At 50.7% G+C, this 26,194-nt stretch overlaps 1 protein-coding gene across 2 annotated transcripts in view; it reads right to left on the bottom strand.

Annotated features, from left to right (window-relative positions):
- Window positions 1-2,689: 2,689 nt before the first annotated feature.
- Window positions 2,690-26,194, bottom strand: part of NUBPL (NUBP iron-sulfur cluster assembly factor, mitochondrial) — a 106,972-nt gene continuing 83,467 nt past the window's right edge. For both annotated transcript variants that reach the window (XM_085627407.1, XM_085627408.1), the window contains one exon: window positions 2,690-3,326. In XM_085627407.1, the coding sequence (XP_085483533.1) occupies window positions 3,276-3,326 (51 nt within the window). In that variant the 3' untranslated portion in view covers window positions 2,690-3,275. The remainder of the gene's footprint in view (window positions 3,327-26,194) is intronic.

Below are 26,194 nucleotides of genomic sequence, written 5' to 3'. Positions count from 1 at the left end.
ATGCAAATGAAGGAATGCCCTCTTGAGATCTCACCTGTGCTAAGCCTACATGTGCTCTGGCGTGACCTGTGTTATCAGAGGGGTCATGCAAGCATCTCTGGCCCTTTCTGTGACACCACAGTACTTCCGGGTGCAGAACACGCTTTTTGATAGTACAACCATCTGTATGTTTTCCTGTGAAGTACACCGGCGTACTGAGTCCCACAACAAGTATTCTACATGATTGTGGGATGCTCACCAACAGATTAGGCGACTCTCTGTGGTTGACAGTGGTACCCGTTGTAACATGGGTGAGCGATGTTCCCATGTCCAGGCCATGAGACAACTAACAGTTGAAAGCAGCTGAATGATAGATGTGGGGTATCGTTTTCTTTTTTATCTGCGCCCCAGCGGGGTGATTGCTTACTGGCTCTCCCTGCATAAATCTGTGTTGTCTGTCCTGACTAGGGCCCGTAACTCCCCCTAACTGTAAGTGGCACTATGTGAAGGTACATGAGACACAGTACCTTTAGGTTGGGTGCACCCCTGTATGCATGTAACATAAAAGAGTGTGGGTTCTCCATAGGATTTTTCTGCACTGTTCCCCTCTCCACTTCCTGCCCTCCCAGATATCATTGTAAAGCCAAGTGCATGGGTGTGGTTTGAAATGGCATCCACTCAATGGAGCAGGAAGAGTCGGTTGTGTTTACTTCTGCTTGCACTGAAGACTGTGCTGTGGCCATGGGCACACCTGAGGGCCTGCCTGTGGCCACCATCCTATGACGTGAGCTGCTGGAGAAGAGCCCAGCATCAGAGTGGGGCAGAGGCCGCCTGGTCCCCTGTCCACAATCTCAGAGTGACAACTGCCTTGGGAGATGGTTGACAGGGGGCTGTGGTTCACCTGAGGAAACCTGCTCCCCACAAAGCTTGGGGCCAACTTTGAAACTCAGTGACCAGTTGGCTGGGGCTGCACTGGGCCTAAACTGACCCTTTGGCACAGTCAGGTTCACCTTTTACATGGAAGAGCTCTGGACATGTCAGAGTAAAGCTGGGATCATATGGAGAAACGTCAGCTGCCCCCGATGGGGTAAAAGATAGACCCCAGGACTATGGAGACAGTTCTTCTGCTGCGAACTGGAGAGGAGAAGCAGATAGACCCCAGGACTATGGAGACAGTTCTTCTGCTGCGAACTGGAGAGGAGAAGCAGATTGACCCCAGGACTATGGAGACTGTTCTGCTGCTGCGACCTGGAGAGGAGAAGCAGATAGACCCCAGGACTATGGAGACGGTTCTGCTGCTGCGACCTGGAGAGGAGAAGCAGATAACCCCCAGGACTATGGAGACGGTTCTGCTGCTGTGACCTGGAGAGGAGAAGCAGATAGACCCCAGGACTATGGGGACGGTTCTGCTGCTGCGACCTGGAGAGGAGAAGCAGATAGACCCCAGGACTATGGGGACGGTTCTGCTGCTGCGACCTGGAGAGGAGAAGCAGATAGACCCCAGGACTATGGGGACGGTTCTGCTGCTGCGACCTGGAGAGGAGAAGCAGATAGACCCCAGGACTATGGGGACGGTTCTGCTGCTGCGACCTGGAAATAGAAGCAGATAGACCCCAGGACTATGGGGACAGTTCTGCTGCTGTGACCTGGAGAGGAGAAGCAGATAGACTCCAGGACTATGGAGACGGTTCTTCTGCTGCGACCTGGAGAGGAGAAGCAGATAGACCCCAGGACTATGGGGACGGTTCTGCTGCTGCGACCTGGAAATAGAAGCAGATAGACCCCAGGACTATGGGGACGGTTCTGCTGCTGCGACCTGGAGAGGAGAAGCAGATAGACCCCAGGACTATGGGGACGGTTCTGCTGCTGCGACCTGGAGAGGAGAAGCAGATAGACCCCAGGACTATGGGGACGGTTCTGCTGCTGCGATCTGGAAATAGAAGCAGATAGACCCCAGGACTATGGAGACGGTTCTGCTGCTGCGACCTGGAAATAGAAGCAGATAGACCCCAGGACTATGGGGACGGTTCTGCTGCTGCGACCTGGAGAGGAGAAGCAGATAGACCCCAGGACTATGGGGACGGTTCTGCTGCTGCGACCTGGAGAGGAGAAGCAGATAGACCCCAGGACTATGGGGACGGTTCTGCTGCTGCGACCTGGAAATAGAAGCAGATAGACCCCAGGACTATGGAGACGGTTCTGCTGCTGCGACCTGGAAATAGAAGCAGATAGACCCCAGGACTATGGAGACGGTTCTGCTGCTGCAACCTGGAAATAGAAGCAGATAGACCCCAGGACTATGGAGAAGGTTCTGCTGCTGCGACCTGGAGAGGAGAAGCAGATAGACCCCAGGACTATGGGGACGGTTCTGCCTACAGCATCTTTGTTCCCCTTAGTGTTGCCCTAAGACTTGCTGACATTACTAAGCATATCTGCTTCATGCAAATAGTCTTAAACAAGGAACTACACTGTTTAGATCTATTTATTGACAAACCTTGATCCTGGTATGCAAGGTTATTCCATGGCCAGCACTGGATCGCTGCGGTTGGGCTAGTTATTATGCCATGATTACGGTCACACTGGCCCAGAACATACCGATCCCACCAGACACCTTTCATGCTCTGATGCACCGTGTTTCAAACATGCCCCATTGTCTCTGCCACACACCACCCCTGCAAGAGAACAGCAGCTCTACAAATGCACTTTCCCATTGTAGGTAACAGGGACATTTTATAATAATTACAATTTGGCAATTTTTATACAAGGCATTTGAACAAAAAATGAAACTCATCAGTTTATGAACCAGAAACTTGAAATGGTGAATCTTAAGATTCGCACCTGTGACCGGTGACTCCCATGGGTCCTTAGCGGGCTCTCAATCGACAGAGCAGTCACTCCAACCAGAAGAGTTCTCAGGTCTGACCGTTCAGGGAAATATAAGGGTGCACTCTGTCTCCCCTACTGATAATGCTCTATGCGCTGGTCAACCACCCAAGAGCGCTCTTTCAGTGACGAACCTCTCATGCTGGCCAACCGGTTGAGCTCTCTCATACCGGTCTTCCCACCCACTCGGCAGACCTCTTACTGTAGGTCGTCGACAAGGTGAAAAAAGAGCCTTCCCACAGTGTTCGCCACATCAGACATGAGCGTGGCCCACAGATCTATACCCCTCACAAGCCCACTTCATGTTTCGGCTTCACAAAGGAGCTTCCCAGCCAGCAAGGTGCTGTGGCTTCAATGCGCTTTATGGGGAGCCCGGCTACCCCATCCATCTGGAGGCCAGGATAGCACGACGCTCAGGATAATCTCCGTACGACCTCGGCAGCAATCTTCAGGTAAGCTTTGGCCTGAAAATACAAAGCAATGGGGGGAAAACTGATGAGTGTGAACTTTTGCTGAATGTTATTTACTTATGTATTATTACTGAGACAAATGGATCCACACAGCGCCACCATATGACACAAGTACATTTTCTATCACAATAAATTCAGTCTTTTTTTAGGTCTTGGCCAGACAGAGCATGTGCTGTCTCAAGACACGTGTTGTGTTCTATCCGAGGGCTTACAGGCCACCCATAACCTACCATTGTTAAACATAAACTTCGTTCACATTTTCTTTGATGCCATTCGTCATGGCATGCAGGCGTCAAGCCCTCTTCTTGTGTTTGGCCCTCCCATAGCGCATGGACGAAGTTCATGTCTCCTTACACTGCTCCTGGATTGCAGACCAATTTCTTTCTTTGTTTTCAAGCACTTTATAGGAGTACTTGTGTTTTCAGGCCGTCTCCCTTGTACACATACACACACACATACCACTAAAATACATGCGCATGTACATACACAAATGCATTTCTTCAAAAAGTTGGTAAAACACGAACAGCACTTTTTTGCATGATCCGATGGTATTGGAACGCTCACTTCGTCCTCCGTCTTGTCATAGTGCAAACACAAGCTGATGGTATTGGAGTGCTTCCTCCCGCCTTCTCCCGGTGTTGCTTGCCCATTTCCCCATCTCTTCCATCTTCCCTGCTTGACCCAGCACCCCACTATCTCCCTCGTCACTGCTGCTTGTATTTTGTTTTTCATGATCCGATGGTATTGGAGCGCTTGTTCCTTCTTGCCATAGTGCTAACACTAGTTGATGGTATTGGAGTGATTTAAGTACTCACCAGTTACATTACACAATGACAGATTCATTGTCGTACACCAGGGGAAGTGTAAGTGATTTGCCCAGAATCACAAATTGTTCAGCCGACCCTGAGATTCATACCTGGCTTCGCAGCTCCCCTGTCGACAGCTCTGGCTGTTATGCCACATCCTCGCTTCACTTCAAAGCTCCTCAACTGTTTCTCACTATCACTTTCACATTTGTTCAGCAAGACTCCTTCAACACTGAAGAAGCATTGGCAATGCCAAAGGGATCTCAGCCATGCCCAAGCTATTGGCCTTGTCAATGTGAATGTCTTTTAGTCATGTTTTCTAGCAGCACATCTGCTGTTCAGCATGACTGAAAGTCACTGAGAAAAAACCACTGATGAGGCCAGCGCCGGCAACCTCATAGCGCTTTTTTTTGTTTGGAGCGGCAAAGCAATAAACTTAACATGGGGGGTGGGGAAGAGACTGCGTCGAATCAACATCCTGTGATTCTGGGCTTTCAGTAACTTCCAAATACAAAAAGAACAATTGATGGACAGAATGCAGAACAATGTCATACATTCACCCCAGTACAGAGATCTGGGCCTAAATCCATCGTTTTTTTGCTCACCATGCCATTCCAGTTTGGACCCAGCCATATGCAAATCGGTCTTGACCCTGTGCCCAATGGGAACAGTCCAGCAGGAACTGCCAGGCCAGGTCCTCCCTGGACTGGAAACAAGCATCCTAGGACCGGTTTCGGGCTTTCAGCCCTCATCAGCCAGGATAGCTTGACTCCAGTGGCATGGAGAGCACGGGACCCACCTCTGGGCATACCCGTCCCACTCGGGGTGACAAATGCAAAAAGAACAATTGATAGACAGAATGCAGAACAATGTCATACCTTCACCCCAGTACAGAGATCTGGGCCTAAATCCATCGTTTTTTTGCTCACCATGCCATTCCAGTTTGGACCCAGCCATATGCAAATCGGTCTTGACCCTGTGCCCAATGGGAACAGTCCAGCAGGAACTGCCAGGCCAGGTCCTCCCTGGACTGGAAACAAGCATCCTAGGACCGGTTTCGGCCCTCATCAGCCAGGATAGCTTGACTCCAGCGGCATGGAGAGCACGCGACCCAAGTCTGAGCATACCCGTCCCACTCGGGGTGACAAATGCAAAAAGAACAATTGATGGACAGAATGCAGAACAATGTGTATACCTTCACCACAGTACAGAGATCTGGGCCTAAATCCATCGTTTTTTTGCTCACCATGCAATTCCAGTTTGGACCCAGCCATATGCAAATCAGTCTCGACCCTGCGCCCAAAGAGAACAGTCCAGCCCGAACTACCAAGCCAGGTCCTCCCTGGACTGGAATCAAGCATCCTAGGACCGGTTTCGGGCTTTCAGCCTGTCGGGAGGATCCCGGGGAGCAGGACTCGGGGACTCTCGCTGATGCCAATGTCCTGCTGGTACAGGTACAGGATGAGGAAGGTCCCTTTAAATTTCCCTGGAGGCGGCAGGAGGAGGAGATAGGAGGCGTGACGTCGGCCTCAGGGAACCTATCAGGAAAGCACGCCGCAAAGAAAGAGGAAGTGGCCAGTACGGCAAGGGTGCATATGACGGAGCCGACAAAAGTGCCTAGAGAGGAGAAGACGCCGAAGAAGGAGCCTGCTGAGGACAACCTGCCGGCCTGTGAACCAGAGGTTGCACCGAAGGACCTGGGACTCGTAGAGACGACCGGAGGATACCGGCACGGTGCTACATCCCACCACACTCCAGGAGGAGGGTGGTTGGAGCAGGTTATTGATGAAGACCACTGACCCTTGAATTGTTTGTTTTGTTCTTTTTACCCAACGTCCTGGACTTCTTTGGAGTACCACCTGGAGATCCCGCCCCTCCCAACTTTCCTGGAACCGGTGCAGTACGGAAGGACCTCCTTCCTAACCAGACGATTTATATTTCGCTTGGTGACCATACCATTGAAAATAAACCATCTTTAACCTAAACCTAGCGTGTACAAGCACTTTCTTGCGGTACATACCCCCTCCTCTCCCTTGCGACATGTCAAAGTGGTGGAGAATGCGGGCAAACCTCATCTGACACAAGATGGAACAAATTATAGCCCAGATGAGAGAGGCCCAGAGTAAACTGGAGTGGGCCACGAAAAAGAACGCCAACCAAGCTGAGATGGACAGAGCAGTGTTTTCCTCGGCTATACAAACACAAGCAGAAAATGTCACGAAGCTGGTGGAAGGACTGACACAACTCCTGCAGGTCTTGGGGCAAGGGAGAGCTCCTGCCCCGCCAGGAACAGTGATACCGCGGTAGAAATATGTCCCGAGAGACGACCCTATATTTTTTTTTTTTTTTACTTCGAACGGGCTGCAAGGGCTAGTGCCTGGCCTGCTGACCGTTGGCCTTTCCACCTGACACACCCCTGCTCACTGGTGAAGCCCAGACGGCTTATCAAATAGCCAACTGGGATGGTACCGCTGTTTACGGGCACGTGAAACAAATTATACTTGACCGATTAGGGGTCGATGAAGAAGCTCACTGCCTTCGCTTTAGGCAAGAAAGGGGCGTGACAGGAGATACACCAAAGACTCTTTTTTATAAAATTAAGGATGCTGCGGCCTGGTGGCTTAAACCTCTGGACTCAACGCGGAAAGAGATTATGGAGAAAATATATCTCGAGCAATATCTAGAAGCACTTCCCTATGGGACACAGAGGTGGCTGCGCCAGCATGCTGGTCTGACTCTTGAGCATGCGGTGGAAATGGCCACGTCCTACACCAGGGCACAGAACAGAGGTCTTGTGAAGGAGACTGAGAAAAACACAAGACCCCTACAAGGTGGAAGAAACTAAAGGAAACCAACCAGAACTTCCTTTAAGCCCCGGAAACCACGCTCAGGATGATCAGAAGCATTCCCTTCCGCTGGTCCCCAATGTTTTGAGTGTGGGGAGTGGGGCCACATCGCTAGGTTCTGCAGGAAGAGAAAACAAAAAACAGAAGACAGCTACTTGCCCCAGTCCATAATGTACGCAGAGGAGACCGGACCAGTGTACTATGTGAGTTTGTGTTTGAACAATCACCCCATAACCGCCCTCTTGGACTCCGGTTGTAGACACTCTATTATACGGTATGAGCGTGTTCCCCCCTCCTCTTTCTTACCTGGGAAGTGTGTAGGGCATTAGATGTGTACATGGTGACATTAAGAATTACCCTCTAGCCAGGATAAAACTTCAAACCAAGCAGGGTCTAGAAATCACAACTGACGTGGGGGCCGTACCATACCTTCCTGAGCCTCTTATTATAGGCATAGACAACCCATGGTTTCCTGGTTTGATGTATGAGAATCTTAAGAACAGTTCAGCCACACAAAGCCCTCGGAACAGCCTTTTGGCCTCTGAACCGTGGGCCACAGATACTCACTTTAGGACTGCCCAGCTCAACGACAGCAGTCTCAGTGACACATGGCAAAGCGCCAAAGACGCCCTTTATACCCCAAAAAGAATATATCCTTGATTTGTCGAAAAGAAAGGCCTTCTGTACCAGGTGGGCAAGGAAGGTGAAGAACCCCAGTTGCTAGAGCCCACAGCTTTCAGGGACCAGATCCTGTTCTTTGCACATTCACACCTCCTTGCAGGGCATTGTGGAGCCGAAAAGACATCACAATCCATACTCCGCTGATTTCTTTGGCCAGGGGTACATGCTCAGGTACGGAAGTACTGTCAAGAGTGTACAGTTTGTCAAAAGAAGAATCCTTATATCCCTCCAAAGGCCCCTTTAAACCCTCTCCCTATTATAGGCAAACCTTTTGACCGAGTATGGATGGACCTTATAGGACCCCTCCCCAAGTCCACCATGAATTATCAATACGTCCTCGTGATTAATGACTACTCAACCAGGTATCCCGAAGCTCTACCCTTACACTCTGCCAACACCACTACAATAGCCCAGAGACGCATAGAGGTGTTCTCCAGAATGGGTTTTCCCCAAGACATAATTACAGATCAGGGAACCCCCTTCGTATCAAGACTAATGAAACAGGTTTGTAAGCAACTAAACATCAGACACATAAAAACATCTGTGTATCATCCCCAGACCGATGGTCTGGTGGAGCGATACAACGGAAACCTCAAACTCACCCTCAAGAAGCTCCTTACAGGAGACGGGAAGAACTGGGGCCAGTTCCTTCCCTTGGCCCTATTTGTTATCAGAAGCCAGGCTCAGAGCAGCTTTGGGGTGTCCCGGTTCGAACTTCTCTTTGGGAGAAAGCCCGTACCCTCCTGGAAATGACTAAAGAAAGCTGAGGAAAAGACAGTGCTCAAGAAGCACAGGCTTTGTTAGAGTACGCTAATCAAGTCAAAGCCCGTCTTCACAAATTGAGAACCCTTGCCCATGAATCCCTGGAAAAGTCTCAAGTAAAGCAAAAACAGTCCTATTACAAAGGTAAACGTCAAAGAGAACTGAAGATAGGAGACTGGGCCTTGGTACTGCTTCCCTCGTCCACTCAAAATAAAAAAATTGTGGCAAGGACCTTTCCCTGTGATACGGAAAGTAAGCCAGGTCACTCACATATCAACAAATAAGATCCAGATGTATCACATAAATCTGCTTAAAAAGTGGCTATGGCCTCCACCAAAGAAGGCCCAGACAGTCTCCACAGTGGAAACCCAGTCGCAACCGTCGAGTCCACCATAATCAATGACGAACTGAGCAGGGACCACAAAAAGGGGATCCATACTCTGCTTAATTCCTTTCAAGATATTTTTTCTGACCAACCCGGAAGAACACACCTGGCAATGCACTTAATCCCCACCCAAGAAGGCGTCACAGCAACCCTACTGGGTCCCCAAGGCCCGACGTCTGGCCCTTCAGAAGAGAGTGAAACAGATGTTAGAGATCGGGATTATAGTACCCTCCCATAGTAACTGGTGCTCCCCGATCGTGTTGGTACCGAAACAGGATGGCAGTATCCGTTCTGTATCGATTTCAGAGCAGTGAACCGTATTTCCAAACAGGATGGCTATCCTCTTCCTAGGGTGGATGAACTAATAGGGCGCCTTGGTGAGGTTCAATACATCTCCACTATCGACCTCACCAAAGGCTATTGGCAGATCCCTCTGGATCACAAGGATCAGGAGAAAACAGCTTTCTCCACATCTGACGGTCTATTTCACTTCACTGTCCTGCCTTTCGGTTTACTTGGGGCCCCAGTCAGTTTCCAAAGACTGATGGACACCCTCTTAGCACAACATCTGGCCTACTCCTCAGCCTACCTGGATGACATTGTGGTGTACAGTAAGACCTGGGAGGAACACATGAGTCATCTGGAGGCTATTTTGTCAGAACTCAGAACCGCGCAATTGCATATCAACGCAAAGAAGTCCCGCTTTGCCTTCCAGAAGGTGAAGTACCTCAGGTATGTGCTGGGGAAGGGCTTGATAGAACCGCAGACGGAAAAAGTTAAAGCCATAAAGAAAACTCTTTTTCCCGCCACTAAATGCAACCTCTGAGCCTTTTTGGGTTTAGTGGGGTATTATAGGCGTTTCATTCCCCAGTTTGCAGACATAGCTGCTCCTCTCACAGATCTTTTTAAAAAATCAGCCACCTCCTCACAAATCCGCTCTCCCACGACCCCTGAGCACGACGCCTTCCAAACCCTAAAAACTGCCCTGACCACCTTGACAGTATTGCTAACACCTGATTTCCGAAAACTCTTCATTCTCCAAACAGGTGCCTCCGGGGTGGGTATAGGTGCTGCTCTGTCCCAGCATGACGACGAAGGCTTAGAAAGACCTATTCTGTACATCAGCCGGAAGCTCTTTCCTAGAGAACGTGTCTATACAACCATACAGAAGGAGTGCCTGGCAGTAAAATGGGGCATAGAGAAAGTGAGGTATTACCTTGAAGGTAGGCCCTTCGTGTTGTACACCGACTGTTAGAAATGGGATTTCTGGTTGGCTAGGGCTTGCGCCAAAGCCAGGCAGAAACCCCCACTCTAAGTCAGGGCTGGGGAGTTACACGCCAAAGATAACCCCTGCTCACCCCCTTGGTAGCTTGGCACGAGCAGTCAGGCTTATCCCGGAGGCAATGTGTAAAGCGTTTGTGCGCGCACACAGCAACAACACCCTAGGCCCACCACAAAGGAAACTCCACACAAGGTTATATATAAAAAATAGCCTTTGTATTATAATAAACACATTAGATGATAATCACATATTTTACACTGTGCCAACTGGCACTGGGCATAATTTTACAGGGGACTATTTACACAAGGCAGGGCCACATGGACCACTGTCAGAATTAGCACAAATCACCAATTGTAAATGTAGAACATATACTAACTGTAACACAAATTATCACGGTAGAGCACAACCAGTAACTACTGGCGCAATAATGACTTCAGCATTATCACAATAGGACCAGGTATAAAACCTATCCTGTATACATCACAGGGGCATAAACACATTATGCAATTTCTCATAAGTCTAACGTATTAGACCTTACCTCCTAAGTATAATTACACTAGGGGCGTATATCACACAGGGAAGTATAATCTCCCTAACCTAAACCTAAACAGGTAAAACAACCTCCTATGCAGAAATCATATCTAGAGGTATAAAACACAGGGTGCGCAAAACATACTACACACAGTACATTCCCTAACACCATAAGCATTAACACAGTGTGCGCACAACATACTACACACAGTACATTTCCTAACACCATAAGCATTAACCCAGGGTGCGCAAAACATACTACACACGGTACATTCCCTAACACCATAAGCATCAACACAGGGTGCGCAAAACATACTACACACAGTACATTTCCTAACACCATAAGCATTAAAACCCAATAGTACTTCAATCACATTAGGGTCCAGGTTGCGCCAGAACTTAAACGTAGCAGCTGCCCACTACTTGCTGGGCAGCTGGGGACAAGCACAGGGCCTAAACGCTGCAGCTGGCACTAAGTGCTGCGCAGCTGGGGAAGTCAAACATGAGGCATGGGCTCTCAATGGCCCTTGAAATAATGTCAAAACGTTGGAGCCACCTGGGCTCTGAAAACCACCACGTCCCCATGGAGCGCACGGGCTCCTGAACTAAATATGCCAAAACGTTGGAGCCACCTGGCTCTGAAAACCACCATGTCCCCATGGAGCGCACGGGCTCCTGAACTAAATATGCCAAAACGTTGAACCCACCTGGGCTCTGAAAACCACTATGCCCCCTCCGTTGGAGTGGCCCGCTCCCTGGCAGGGCCACTCAGCACTACTTGGCTAACATCTACCGGCTCTGGAGCTACAAGGAACGAATTGCCCCCATCGTGGCAAAGGCCGACAACGTAGGAGCGGCCCCCTATCAGGCGGGGGCCGCTCAAGAAAATAGAACTGCAGCCCACTCACCGGGACTTGCTCTGTGGAATGCAGGGCTCTCCTCTGACGTTCGAGCCTCGCCAGCGGGGGACCAAACCTGTCCGTACTTCACCTGGGCCCCCTCCTGGGACCCGGGACTTCGCTCTGGAGCAGCGAGGCTCCATACGGCTTCACTTCGGTGGCGGGCGACTCCTCTTCCGGGGCCCGCAAGGATAAGTTACTTACCTATAATCCTAGTTCTCTTCCTGGGGTATCCTCATCAAAGTCATAAGCACTGAATATTCCCGCCCATGCGCGGGGACCCCGGAAATAATAAAATTATATATGAAAACCATATATATACAGCTCTGTATATGTATAAATATATATTATTTTTTCCAAGCAAATGCAGCCCCCATAGAAGGCTAGACAATGTAGACACAAATATCCAATATCCAATAATCCACCATAGGTATAATAATACACCTAAATCTCTCTCTTTTTTTTTTTTTTAAATGAGGTAAAAACTCATGATAAATGGGATCTTGCTGGCCGTGATGGTTGATCCAGAGCCCTCAATCTTGTTAAGGAAGCATTAACTGCCTGAATCATCGAAGTGCTCTGAGGTATTTCCCTGATGGGGCTCTGAGTCAGAGTATGGTCCTCTTCTTGAGAAGTATGCTCCACTGGAGGAGCTGGAGAGAGACCCAACACCTCCGGTGATCCGGATCTTGATCTCGAGCCTTCAGAGGCTGAAGGTGAAGTTGAAATCAGACGAGATGAATCGTGCTCCGATGTGGTGTATACCAGTCTATGAGGAGATTTGCGTCTCGATACTGGTTTGAAAGTCAGACGAATGTGTGACGTTTCTTGGTATCCCACCGCGGAGGACCGTCTCGACGGTGATAGGCCTATCACCGGAGATCTGGACTTCGACGCCGAGTGGATAACCGGCGATGTGTCCTGCCTCGACGTCGAGAGCCTTGTCGTCGACGGAGGACTTGTCCTGGACGGAGGCCTAGAACCCAACGGGGAATCTCGCCTCGACGTCACTATCTTCTCCGAAGATTTGGAGACCTTTGACGACGGAGGCACCGCCTCGATGTCGACTCTGACGGAGGCACCCGCCTCGACGTTGAATGTTCCGACGATGATCTTTGTCTCGACGTCATCAGTACTTTCGAAGACGATCGCCTTTCTCTTGATGGCGAATCAGGTCTCGACGTCGAAGATCTTCCCGGATCTTTTGACAACGATCTTTGCCTCGACGTCAATGTAGATTTCGACGTCGAACGCCTGCGCTCTTCATGCGACGTCGACTTTTCTCTTGGTGTCGATTTCGACGTTGAGCGATGTCTATCTTTTGACGTCGAACTATGTCTTCTTGACGTCGATCAGTCTCCTTCGACGCCGAAGGATGTTTTCTTGACGTCGAAGTTGCCGACGACGAACAAAAGCGCTTCGCCGCCGGATCGAGTGTCGACGTGGACTTTCTTTTGGAAGCATGACTCTCCCTGGACTCCTCACCTCTCAGCGACGATCCCGCCGCTGGATTCTTCGACGCCGAGCCCGACGCCGATGGAGAACAGACAGGGACTAGCTGCTTCGACGTCGACCGTTCTGAAAGTCCATAAAGCCTAATTCTCTCTCTCTCCTTCAAAGTCTTCTTTGAAAGATCCTTGCAGTGGCGACAGGATGCAGGAGAGTGAGAATCCGGTAGACAGACGATACACACATTGTGTGTGTCTGAAGAGGCCTTCTTTTTGCCACAGGATGGACAAGGCATGAATAAAGAAGTCATTTTTCTGACAGAATTTTTTTTTAAATCTAGTCAGAAAACACAGGAAATGCGCTTCCCCAACAGAATTTAACAAGAGGAAGCCAAAAAAATTACTATAAAAGTAACAATTCTTGACTGGAAAGTCAAAAATGAAGAGAGCTGAATTCCAGGGTCCTGACTGAAGGAGCCGGAAAGAACAACTGACCCAACTGTCACCCCTGAGGCATGATGGGATATTGGAGTTAGGGCTGCCTTAAAGGCACGGTGCCAGTTTTTACCTGTACAAGGCTTTTCAGTCTCTATGGTATTGTATTGCAATGCAGCCTGCAGGCTAACAATGTTTTGTGGATCTGTGTTTTCGCACAGTGTTCTCTTTACTTTATCATGAGTTTTTACCTCATTAAAAAAAAAAAGATTTAGGTGTATTATTATACCTATGGTGGATTATTGGATATTTGTGTCTACATTGTCTAGCCTTCTATGGGGGCTGCATTTGCTTGGAAAAAATAATATATGTTTATACATATACAGAGCTGTATATATATGTTTTTCATATATAATTATTTCCGGAGTCCCCGCACATGGGCGGGAATATTCAGTGCTTATGACTATTGGTGAGGATCCCCAGGAAGAGAACTCTCGCGCTGCTTCCGCCCCAGCCGCTGGCCCCGCCCATGTCACAGGCAGACTTGCCTGACTTCCGGGCGGCCGCGGCTGGGCAGCGGCGGCAATTCTGACTCGGGGCAAAATGAGGGGTAGGCTCCCTCCGTCATAACAATGTACAGCGGGGTGGGCACCCGCTTCGGCAGAAGTATAAAGCGGGATAGGCTCCCGCTGAGTTGAAATTACTCCCATAAGGCGGGGTGGGCACCCGCCGCTATTACAATAAGAACAAGTGGCATGAGCGTGTGGTGGGCACCCGCGAAACTCAGTATAATGCGGGGTGGGCACCCGCCGCTATCACGATAAGAACAAGCGGCATGAGCGCGGGGTGGGCACCCGCGAGAGGCACCACGATGCGGGGGAATCCCTACACCGGGGATTCCCTCTCCTTGAAAGGCAGCTCAGTGCTGCGGAGCCCTCGTGCTCCTTTGGGGGATAGTTCAAAGTAATCGTAGCTCTCACGAGGCGCTAGCTGCAGAAAGACAGTCTCCCCTAAAAAAAAGAGAGAGGAGCAAGTCCAGCAAGAGGTCCTTTAGGGATCCAGGGGTAATGCAGGGCAGAAGGGTCCCCCTAAAAGAAGTCCTCCAGGCATCCAGGGCAGGGCAGGGCCCAGGGAGGCAAGCCTTCCCCTGAGCCCCAGCAGCAGCACACCCCTGGTAGTTTCAAGTCAGAACAAGAACAAGAACATTTTCATGGGGTCACAGCCCCTCTTTTATACACAGAATCCTTTGTCTCCAAAGGTGCAGGGAAGGGGAAAACCAGATACAACTGGTTCTTGAGCACTTTGTTTTGCTCAGCCCCTCTCCCTATTCACAAGACAGGCCAGGGACATCAGATGCACCACAGGGGGTGGAGCCAGCAATGTGTAGGGAAAGCCCAGCCCTATTCAGGTCCCAGGTGTACTTCTCCCTGCCATCAACATGCAGCTTTCTCCACTCACCACCGGGACAGACCCATCCTGACTCCTGGAGACAGACACACCAGCCAATCACAAGCCAGACAGTCACTGCACATTTATTACACAGACAGGCCAGCTTCTAGAAGTGGTACTCCTACACGAGACACCGTAACGCCGCACACATCATTGCGCAGCCTTCACTCTCACGAGTTCGCACATACCAAACTCGACCCTGCACTCCTCTCACATCAGGACTTAACACGGTCACTCAGATCCCCCATGCTTTCCTATGGGAGGGCAGGTCAGTCTCACTAAAACATACACAAAGCGCACGCACTTTCCACTGGGACACAGTGTGAAAGCGCCTAGAGGCCTAAAACCACTAGTACAACATAGGAAAAAGGCTAAGATAATGCAAAAAGTTCTAGGGGTGAACTTGCCAGAAGGGCCAAGTCCAACACCGACCATGCCCCGCTGACTTGGCTACAAAGAAACAAAGGTTGCAACAACAGATTACTCCGATGGTTTTTGGCACTACAACTGTTCCAATTTGTGATTCGTCACCGTAAGGGCTCCGAACAGGGCAATGCTGACTTCCTGTCCCGTTTTCCTATTTCCCCCAATTGGGGTAATCCTGGGGAAGGGTGTGTCGGGAGGATCCCGGAGAGCAGGACTCGGGGGCTCTCGCTGATGCCAATGTCCTGCTGGTACAGGTACGGGACGAGGACGGTCCCTTTACATTTCCCTGGAGGCGGCAGGAGGAGATCAGAGGCGTGACGTCGGCCTCAGGGAATCTACCGGGAGAACATGCTGCAAAGAAAGAGGAAGCGGCCAGTACGGCAAGGGCGCATACGACGGAGCCGACAGAAGTGCCTGGAGAGAAAATGCAGAAGAAGGAGCCTGCTGAGGATAACCTGCCGGCCTGTGAACCAGAGATTGCACCGAAGGTCCTGGGACCCGGAGAGATGACCGGAGGATACCGGCACTTCGAAATGCCCCGCCACACTCCAGGAGGAGAGTGGCTGGAGCAGGTTATTTATGACGACCACTGACCCGTGGATTGTTTGTTTTGTTCTTTTTCCCTAACGTCCTGAACTTCTTTGGAGTACCACCTGGAGATCCCGCTCCTCCCGACTTTCCTGGAACCGGTGTAGTACGGAAGGACCTCCTTCTTAACCGGGCTATTTATGTTTCGTTTGGTGACCATACCATTGAAAATAAACCATCTTTAACCTAAACCTAGCGTGTACAAGCACTTTCTTGGGCAACCTACCGCTCCTCTCCCTTGCGACACGTCACTCACCACATCAGCCAGGATAGCTTGACTCCAGTGGCATGGAGAGCACGGGACCCACGTCTGGGCATAACCGTCCCACTCGGGGTGACAAATGCAAAAAGAACAACTGATGGACAGAATGCAGAAAAATGTCATACATTCACCCCAGCACAGAGATCTGGGCCTAAATCCATTGTTTTATTGCTCACCATGCCATTTCAGTATGGACCCAGCCATATGCGAATCAGTTTTGACCCTGCGGCCAATGGGAACAGTCCAGCCCAAACTGCCAGGCCAGGTCCTCCCTGGACTGGAAACATGCATCCTAGGACCGGTTTCGGGCTTTCAGCCCTCATCAGCCAGGATGATGGATTTAACCCGGATCCTTGTGACCGGGGGTGAATGGTTGCAGTGTCCAGCATTCCGTCCATGAATTGTTTCTTTTGCATATATCGCCCTAAGGGGAAGGGTATGCCCAGACATGGGTCCCGTGCTCACTACACCATTATTATACCTATGGTGGATTATTGGATATTTGTGTCTACATTGTCTAGCCTTCTATGGGGGCTGCATTTGCTTGGAAAAAATAATATATGTTTATACATATACAGAGCTGTATATATATGTTTTTCATATATAATTATTTCCGGAGTCCCCGCACATGGGCGGGAATATTCAGTGCTTATGACTATTGGTGAGGATCCCCAGGAAGAGAACTCTCGCGCTGCTTCCGCCCCAGCCGCTGGCCCCGCCCATGTCACAGGCAGACTTGCCTGACTTCCGGGCGGCCGCGGCTGGGCAGCGGCGGCAATTCTGACTCGGGGCAAAATGAGGGGTAGGCTCCCTCCGTCATAACAATGTATAGCGGGGTGGGCACCCGCTTCGGCAGAAGTATAAAGCGGGATAGGCTCCCGCTGAGTTGAAATTACTCCCATAAGGCGGGGTGGGCACCCGCCGCTATTACAATAAGAACAAGTGGCATGAGCGTGTGGTGGGCACCCGCGAAACTCAGTATAATGCGGGGTGGGCACCCGCCGCTATCACGATAAGAACAAGCGGCATGAGCGCGGGGTGGGCACCCGCGAGAGGCACCACGATGCGGGGGAATCCCTACACCGGGGATTCCCTCTCCTTGAAAGGCAGCTCAGTGCTGCGGAGCCCTCGTGCTCCTTTGGGGGATAGTTCAAAGTAATCGTAGCTCTCACGAGGCGCTAGCTGCAGAAAGACAGTCTCCCCTAAAAAAAAGAGAGAGGAGCAAGTCCAGCAAGAGGTCCTTTAGGGATCCAGGGGTAATGCAGGGCAGAAGGGTCCCCCTAAAAGAAGTCCTCCAGGCATCCAGGGCAGGGCAGGGCCCAGGGAGGCAAGCCTTCCCCTGAGCCCCAGCAGCAGCACACCCCTGGTAGTTTCAAGTCAGAACAAGAACAAGAACATTTTCATGGGGTCACAGCCCCTCTTTTATACACAGAATCCTTTGTCTCCAAAGGTGCAGGGAAGGGGCAAACCAGATACAACTGGTTCTTGAGCACTTTGTTTTGCTCAGCCCCTCTCCCTATTCACAAGACAGGCCAGGGACATCAGATGCACCACAGGGGGTGGAGCCAGCAATGTGTAGGGAAAGCCCAGCCCTATTCAGGTCCCAGGTGTACTTCTCCCTGCCATCAACATGCAGCTTTCTCCACTCACCACCGGGACAGACCCATCCTGACTCCTGGAGACAGACACACCAGCCAATCACAAGCCAGACAGTCACTGCACATTTATTACACAGACAGGCCAGCTTCTAGAAGTGGCACTCCTACACGAGACACCGTAACGCCGCACACATCATTGCGCAGCCTTCACTCTCACGAGTTCGCACATACCAAACTCGACCCTGCACTCCTCTCACATCAGGACTTAACACGGTCACTCAGATCCCCCATGCTTTCCTATGGGAGGGCAGGTCAGTCTCACTAAAACATACACAAAGTGCACGCACTTTCCACTGGGACACAGTGTGAAAGCGCCTAGAGGCCTAAAACCACTAGTACAACATAGGAAAAAGGCTAAGATAATGCAAAAAGTTCTAGGGGTGAACTTGCCAGAAGGGCCAAGTCCAACACCGACCATGCCCCGCTGACTTGGCTACAAAGAAACAAAGGTTGCAACAACAGATTACTCCGATGGTTTTTGGCACTACAACTGTTCCAATTTGTGATTCGTCACCGTAAGGGCTCCGAACAGGGCAATGCTGACTTCCTGTCCCGTTTTCCTATTTCCCCCAATTGGGGTAATCCTGGGGAAGGGTGTGTCGGGAGGATCCCGGAGAGCAGGACTCGGGGGCTCTCGCTGATGCCAATGTCCTGCTGGTACAGGTACGGGACGAGGACGGTCCCTTTACATTTCCCTGGAGGCGGCAGGAGGAGATCAGAGGCGTGACGTCGGCCTCAGGGAATCTACCGGGAGAACATGCTGCAAAGAAAGAGGAAGCGGCCAGTACGGCAAGGGCGCATACGACGGAGCCGACAGAAGTGCCTGGAGAGAAAATGCAGAAGAAGGAGCCTGCTGAGGATAACCTGCCGGCCTGTGAACCAGAGATTGCACCGAAGGTCCTGGGACTCGGAGAGATGACCGGAGGATACCGGCACTTCGAAATGCCCCGCCACACTCCAGGAGGAGAGTGGCTGGAGCAGGTTATTTATGACGACCACTGACCCGTGGATTGTTTGTTTTGTTCTTTTTCCCTAACGTCCTGAACTTCTTTGGAGTACCACCTGGAGATCCCGCTCCTCCCGACTTTCCTGGAACCGGTGTAGTACGGAAGGACCTCCTTCTTAACCGGGCTATTTATGTTTCGTTTGGTGACCATACCATTGAAAATAAACCATCTTTAACCTAAACCTAGCGTGTACAAGCACTTTCTTGGGCTACCTACCGCTCCTCTCCCTTGCGACACGTCACTCACCACATCAGCCAGGATAGCTTGACTCCAGTGGCATGGAGAGCACGGGACCCACGTCTGGGCATAACCGTCCCACTCGGGGTGACAAATGCAAAAAGAACAACTGATGGACAGAATGCAGAAAAATGTCATACATTCACCCCAGCACAGAGATCTGGGCCTAAATCCATTGTTTTATTGCTCACCATGCCATTTCAGTATGGACCCAGCCATATGCGAATCAGTTTTGACCCTGCGGCCAATGGGAACAGTCCAGCCCAAACTGCCAGGCCAGGTCCTCCCTGGACTGGAAACATGCATCCTAGGACCGGTTTCGGGCTTTCAGCCCTCATCAGCCAGGATGATGGATTTAACCCGGATCCTTGTGACCGGGGGTGAATGGTTGCAGTGTCCAGCATTCCGTCCATGAATTGTTTCTTTTGCATATATCGCCCTAAGGGGAAGGGTATGCCCAGACATGGGTCCCGTGCTCACTACACCACCGGATTCCAGCTAGCCTGGCTGATGAAGGGTGATGCCCTGAAACCGGTCACATGATGCTTTTCTCCGGTTCAAGAAGGACCTGGCTTAGCAGTTCGGGCTGGACTGTTCCCACAAGAACAGGGTCAAGACTGATTTGCATATGGCTGGGTCCAAACTGGGGCGGTGAGCAAAACAATGATGGATTTAACCCAGATCCTTGTGTACCCTGGGGAAAGACGGTACGGGCCAGAGTGTACCCCTGGGGAAAGACTGTACGGGCCAGAGTGTACCCCTGGGGAAAGACTGTACGGGCCAGAGTGTATGGGCAGAGTGTACACCTGGGGAAAGACTGTATGGGCCATAGTGTACCCCTTGGGAAAGACTATGTGTCAGAGTGTACCCCTTAGGAAAGACTGTATGGGCCAGAGTGTACCCCTTGAGAAAGACTGTATGTGTCAGAGTGTACCCCTTAGGAAAGACTCTACGGGCTAGAATGTACCCCTGTGGAAAGACCATACGGTCCAGTGTACCTCCTAGGAAAGACTGTATGGGCCAAAGTGTTCCTCCTAGGAAAGACAGTACGGGCCAGATTGTATCCCTGGAGAAAGACTTACGGGCCAGAGTATACCCCTGGGGAAAGACTATAGAGCCAGAGTGTACCGCTAGGGAAAGACTGTACGGGTCAGAGTGTACCCCTAGGTAAAGACTACACGGGTCAGAGTGTAACCCTGGGGCAAGACTGTACGGGCAGAGTGTACCCCTGGGGAAAGACTGTATGGGTCAGAGTGTACCCCTAGGGAATAACTGTACGCGTCAGAGTGTACCCCTGGGGAAAGACTACACGGGTCAGAGGGTAACCCTGGGGAAAGACTGTACAGGCAGAGTGTACCCCTAGGGCAGAGCTTTCCAAACTGTGTGTCCCGACATAGTACTGTGTTGCCTGCAAATGGTGGGTGTATCGCAGGCACTTAGCACATAACTGCAGCTAATTAAGAGGCAATCCTAGACACTCTGCTCTATGGGGGCCGGGCGATTCACAACAAAGCCTCATTAACAAGTAAATGGTCTTTTAAGGACCTGTGAAGTGCTCGGGTGCGGCTGAATGTGTGCCGGGGAAACTGGGGTGAGGTGACAGAGGGTGACAGACAGAGGGCGACAGAGGGAGGGAGACAGAGCGAGAGGCAGAGGGCGACAGACAGAGGGAGACAGACAGAGGGAGGAGGGCAACAGAGGGAGGGAGACAGACGGAGGGAGACAGAGGGAGCGAGACAGAGGAGGCGAGACAGATAGAGGGAGACAGAGAGAGAGAGGGAGGGAGAGAGAGGGAGACAGTTAGAGAGAGAGAGGGCGACAGACAGAGGGCGACAGACAGAGGGAGGGAGCCAGAGGGAGCGAGACAGAGGGAGGTAGACAGACAGAGGGAGACAGAGAGAGAGAGAGAGAGAGAGAGAGAGAGAGAGGGAGAGAGAGGGAGTGAGACAGAGAGGGAGACAGAGAGAGTGAGTGAGACAGAGAGTGAGTGAGACAGAGAGTGAGTGAGACAGAGAGTGAGTGAGACAGACAGAGTGAGTGAGACAGAGGGAGACAGAGGGAGACAGAGAGAGAGAGAGAGGGGACACTGTTTTTTTGGCTCTAGCCCCGCCCCCTCCCCCACAAATGTGTGGCCTTTTTTGTAACTTTCGACGTGTTGGTGCTTTTAGAAGGAATAACGCTTAACATCTTGGGTTCATAGAGTACTTTCCTTCTCCTGTAAGTGCATTACTAGCGTATGTTCATGTTCTGAATGTTGCCATCCGTTTTATTGCTTTCGCTCATATCATTTTTCAGAATGCATTTTAAGTTATTTGCCTGCTTGGGTGATATCAATCCTTTGGTCTTAAGCTGTGTAGCAAAGAAGCATTTATCCCTCTTGGATTTGGATGAGGATGTCAGGGGTAGAGTTTGTGGCGCTGTCTTGTAATACCCCTCTGTTTGGTATCTATGTTTTCTGGAGTATTCTTAAGTGAAGGCTTTGGTTGACAGCCAGGTCACTAGGGTGAGTTTGTTTTGTTTGCGAGCATCGCCAGGGAATGAAATACAGTTTTTATGATTTCAGATGCGATAGTTCATTGTGGACCATTAATAGTTTAACATTGTTACTCCCATTTTAAAATAAGAAAACTTGTACAGACCTTTATTAAGGAGATATTAGTAGATTGTTCGTACATTTCTCTTTTTCTCATGCAATGAACCATTCAATGTATCTTCTATTGTAGGCCCTTGCTGGTATTGTGTGGGGGTCCTGCATGCTGGAAGGAACTATTATAACTATAATAAGACTTTTTATTGGAAAGCAGCGCTATGACTTATGAAGAATGTGGTATTCAACTGTACATAATGCTGTTTAGTCGTGTTACTCTGTCACTCACTGGACATTGTTACAGGTTTCCCACAAGAGAATGGTCCATGGTTAATCAGGAAAATTCATAGCACTTTATCCGGCTTAACTGAGAAATCTCACTAGGAAATGGGGTGAAGTCAGGTTTTCAGGACAATCTTGGTGCAGTGTCTTTCTGTGACTGAAAACATCAGTCAGAATTACAGCAAGTTTTTCTCACCCTTCCATACTTCCAAAACATTGGTAACTATATTGCCTGTATATTACAGCACTGAGAAACGGAGAGCGGTCCCATCTGAGTTCAATGCGCAGAGACCAGCTGATAAGTTGCATGATTGTTCTACCACTCACAATTTCCCCTTTCTGAACGGATTTTTGTATAACTCATATTCAGCAAGGCAGCAGGCGGACTTTGTGTATGGTTGGAAGGGTTGGCAGTGTGAGCACCCGCCCTTTTAGTTCCCTAAATCCCTGGGGCATGTGTCAATGTGTGCAGAATTATATTCTTGCTTCAGGCACAAACCTAACCTTACACCTAGTTTTGCCAGTCACTGTCTTTGTTAGAACAGATTCACAATTGCTTTAGTAACCTTCCTGCTTTCTCAAAATATGCTTGAAAATGAAAGTTTGCCCACTTTAATTTCAACATTTTCTTTCGTGGGGAGAACCCCCCCCCCCCAAAAAAAAACCCTTAGGTTGTTCGGGCTCGCTCGCTACGCTCGCTTGCTACACTGCCTTACTGTGTCCCAAAATGTGTGTCACCAACATGAAAAGTTTGGAAAGCTGTGTCCTAGGGAAAGACTGTAAGGGCAGTGTACACCCCTAGGGAAAGACTGTATGGGCAGAGTGTACCCCTGGGGAAAGACTGTACGGGCAGAGTGTACCCCTAAGGAAAGACTGTACGGGCAGAGCGTACCCCCAGGGAAGACTGTACGGGTCAGAGTGTACCCCTAGGAAAAGACTGTACAGGCAGAGTGTACCCCTGGGGAAAGACTGTACGGCCAGAGTGTACCCCTAGGGAAAGACTGTTCGGGCCAGAGTGGACCCCTGGGGAAAGACTGTACAGGCCAGAATGGACCCCTGGGGAAAGACTGAATGAGCCAGAGTGTGGGCCAGAGTGTACCCTGAGGAAAGGCTGTACGGGCCCGAGTGTACCCTGAGGAAAGGCTGCACGTGTCAGAGTGTACCCCTTGGGAAAGACTTACGGGCCAGAATGTACCCCTTGGGAAAGACTGTACGGGTCAGAGTGTACCCCTTGGGAAAGACTTACGGGCCACAGTGTACCCCTTGGGAAAGACTGTACGGGCCAGAGTGTACCCCTAGAGAAAGACCGTACTGGCCAGAGTGTACCCTGAGGAAAGACTGTACAGGCAGGAGTGTACCCCTAGGGAAAGACCGTACAGGCAGAGTGTACCCCTGGGGAAAGACTGTACGGGCCAGAGTGTACCCCTGGGGAAAGACTGTACGGGCCAGAGTGTACCCCTGGGGAAAGAGTGAACGGGCCAGAGTGTACCCCTGGGGAAAGACTGTACAGACAGAGTGTACCCCTGGGGAAAGACTGTATGGGCAGAGTGCTCCCTGGGGAAAGACTGTACGGGCAGAGTGTACCCCTGGGGAAAGACTGTAGAGGCCAGAGTGTACCCCTAGGGAAATACTGTACAGGCCAGAGTGTAGCCCTTGGGAAAGACTGTACGGGTCAGACTGTACCCCGGGGAAAGACTGCATGGGCAGTGTACCCCTTGGGAAAGACTTACAGGCCAGAGTATACCCCTAGGGAAAGACTGTACGGGCCAGAGTGTACCCCTTGGGAAAGAGTGTATGGGCCAGAGTGTACTCCCAGGAAAAGACTGTACGGGCCAGAGTGTACCCTGAGGAAAGGCTGTACGGGCCAGAGTGTACCATTTATGAAGGACTGCACAGGTTAGGGTGTATCTCCGAGGAAAGACTGCACAGATCAGAGTGTACCATTGAGGAAAAACTGCACAGGATAGGGTGTATCCCAGAGGAAAGACTGCACAGGTTAGGGTGTATCTCCGAGGAAAAGACTGGATCCGGAAAGTTTTTCCGTCAGCAGTACCTCTGCACGTCGAAAGGTAGTGTTGGTCAGCTCTGCGTCCGTCGTCGGCATCGTGGTTGACGGGATGACGTCGTGGCAGCTACTTAGACACCGCCCTCGCGCGCGGACGTCAGTTCTGTCCACGACCTTCTGCACCAGCAATGCAGAGCCATGCAAGACACTGACCACTGGTGCACGAAACTAGGTCCCTGAAAGGCTGTCCTTAACCCTAGAAATCAGTTCGTAGAACGGGGAGGATGGGTGGGGCGGTAAGGAATCTATAACTAACTAATGTTTCTTACAGATATATTGTTACCGAAGGTAAGTAACTTGTGCATCTGAAAGAAACATGTTAGTTATACATTCCTTACCTTAGAATAGATACCCCAGCAATACCAACCCCGGTGATGGGTCTGCGAGCCAAGATCACACCAGAAAGTCCTGGAGAACAGAACGGCCAAAGAAGCCGTCTCTCCAGGTAGTAGTGTCTGGTGAACGTGTGCAGCGATGCCCACGTGGCCGCCTGACAGATGTCATTCAGAGGAACTCCTTTTCCCAAGGCAGTAGTGGCTGCCGTCGCCCTGGTGGAATGGGCGTGTAGCCCAACTGGAGGCTCCTTTTTAGCCAGAGAATAACAAGCCTCAATACACAACACGACCCTTCCAGAAATGGTACGTTTGTGTACAGCCCGACCCTTCTTTGCGCCCACGTAGCCAACAAAAATTTGATCATCCACCCGGAACTGTTTCGTGCGATCCAGATAGAAGGAGAGCGTACGTTTTGGGTCCAGACGGTGGAGCCTCTCTTCCTCCTTCGAAGGATGCGGAGGTGGAAAGAAGTAATGGTCTGCCAGATGTGGAAGGCAGTGACCACCTTAGGAAGGAAGGATGGACGGGTTTGAAGAACCACCTTGTCCGGATAAACAGGCAGGTAAGGAGGCTTTGAAGGAAGAGCCTGGAGCTCACTCACCCTTCTAGCAGAAGTGATGGCTACCAGGAAAGCAGTCTTAAGAGTTAAAAGACGTAAGGGACAGTTATGAAGCGGCTCAAAGGGAGCGCACATTAAATAAGTTAGTACAAGATTCAAGTCCCACAGAAGCATAACAAAGGGGACTGGAGGAAAAAGATGTATTAAACCTTTTAAGAAACGGTTAACTACCGGGGTCTTGAAAACAGAAGGCTGATCTGGCAGCTGAAGGAAGGCAGAGATGGCTGAAAGATAGCCCTTGATAGTGCCCAGAGCAGAGCCCTGCTGGGCTAAAGAGAGAAGGAACAAGAGTACTTCAGAAAAAAAATGCCACAAACGTTTTCCACCAGCAGGCGTATACCGTCTTAGTGGAGGGACGCCTGGCTGCCAAGATTACGTCATAGACTTTGGCATGCAGGTCGAAAGACATCAACTGCCGCCGCTCAATCTCGACACAAGGAGGTGGAGACTAGACAGGTTCGGTGGAGGACCGTCCCCTGCTGCTGCGACAGAAGATCTTCCCGAAGAGGCAGCCTGATCGGAGGATCGAAGGCCATGTTGAGCAGCTCAGGATACCAGACTCTTCGTGCCCAATCCGGAGCCACTAGAATGACTTGGGCCCGGTCGCGCCTGATCTTCTTCAGCACTCTGGGCAGAAGAGGTATAGGTGGAAAGGCTTACATCAGACCACAACTCCACTCGTGATGAAAAGTGTCGCATAGCGAGTACCTCCTTGGAAATTCCAACGCGCAGAATTGATGACATTGCGCGTTCTCTTCGATGGCGAATAGATCCAACCAAGGCTCTCCCTACTGTTGAAAGAGACCTTGCACCACCTCTGAGTGAAGATGCCATTTGTGATCCATCATGCACCTGCGGCTGAGTTCGTCGGCCCTGGCATTCAGGGAACCTGCCAGGTGTTGAACCACCAGGGATATGCCCTGATGTTTCAGCCATGTCCAGAAGCGGAGGACCTCCCAACATAGGGTTCACGACCCAACCCGCCCTGTTTGTTGCAGTACCACATGGCGGTGGTGTTGTTCGTGAACACCTGCACTACTCTTCCCCGGACAGAGGGAAGGAAGGAATGCTTTCAGTGCAAGACAAATCGCCCTGAGCTCCAGAAGGTTGATCTGAAGCCCAGACTCCGCTGGAGACCAGAGGCCTCTGATCTCCGCCTCTCCCATTTGGCCACCCCATCCCAGTGTGGTCTGGTTGGGGAAGGGAGAGGGATCTGCCATTGACCGAATCCGGGTTCGTGAGCCACCACTGCAGTTGTTGTGCAGTGCCCTC

This window comes from Triturus cristatus, chromosome 9, assembly GCF_964204655.1.
Source record: "Triturus cristatus chromosome 9, aTriCri1.1, whole genome shotgun sequence".
In the NCBI taxonomy this organism is placed as follows: domain Eukaryota; kingdom Metazoa; phylum Chordata; class Amphibia; order Caudata; family Salamandridae; genus Triturus; species Triturus cristatus.
Note: the sequence above shows the minus strand (reverse complement) of the source record. Positions and strands in the feature narration are given on the sequence as shown.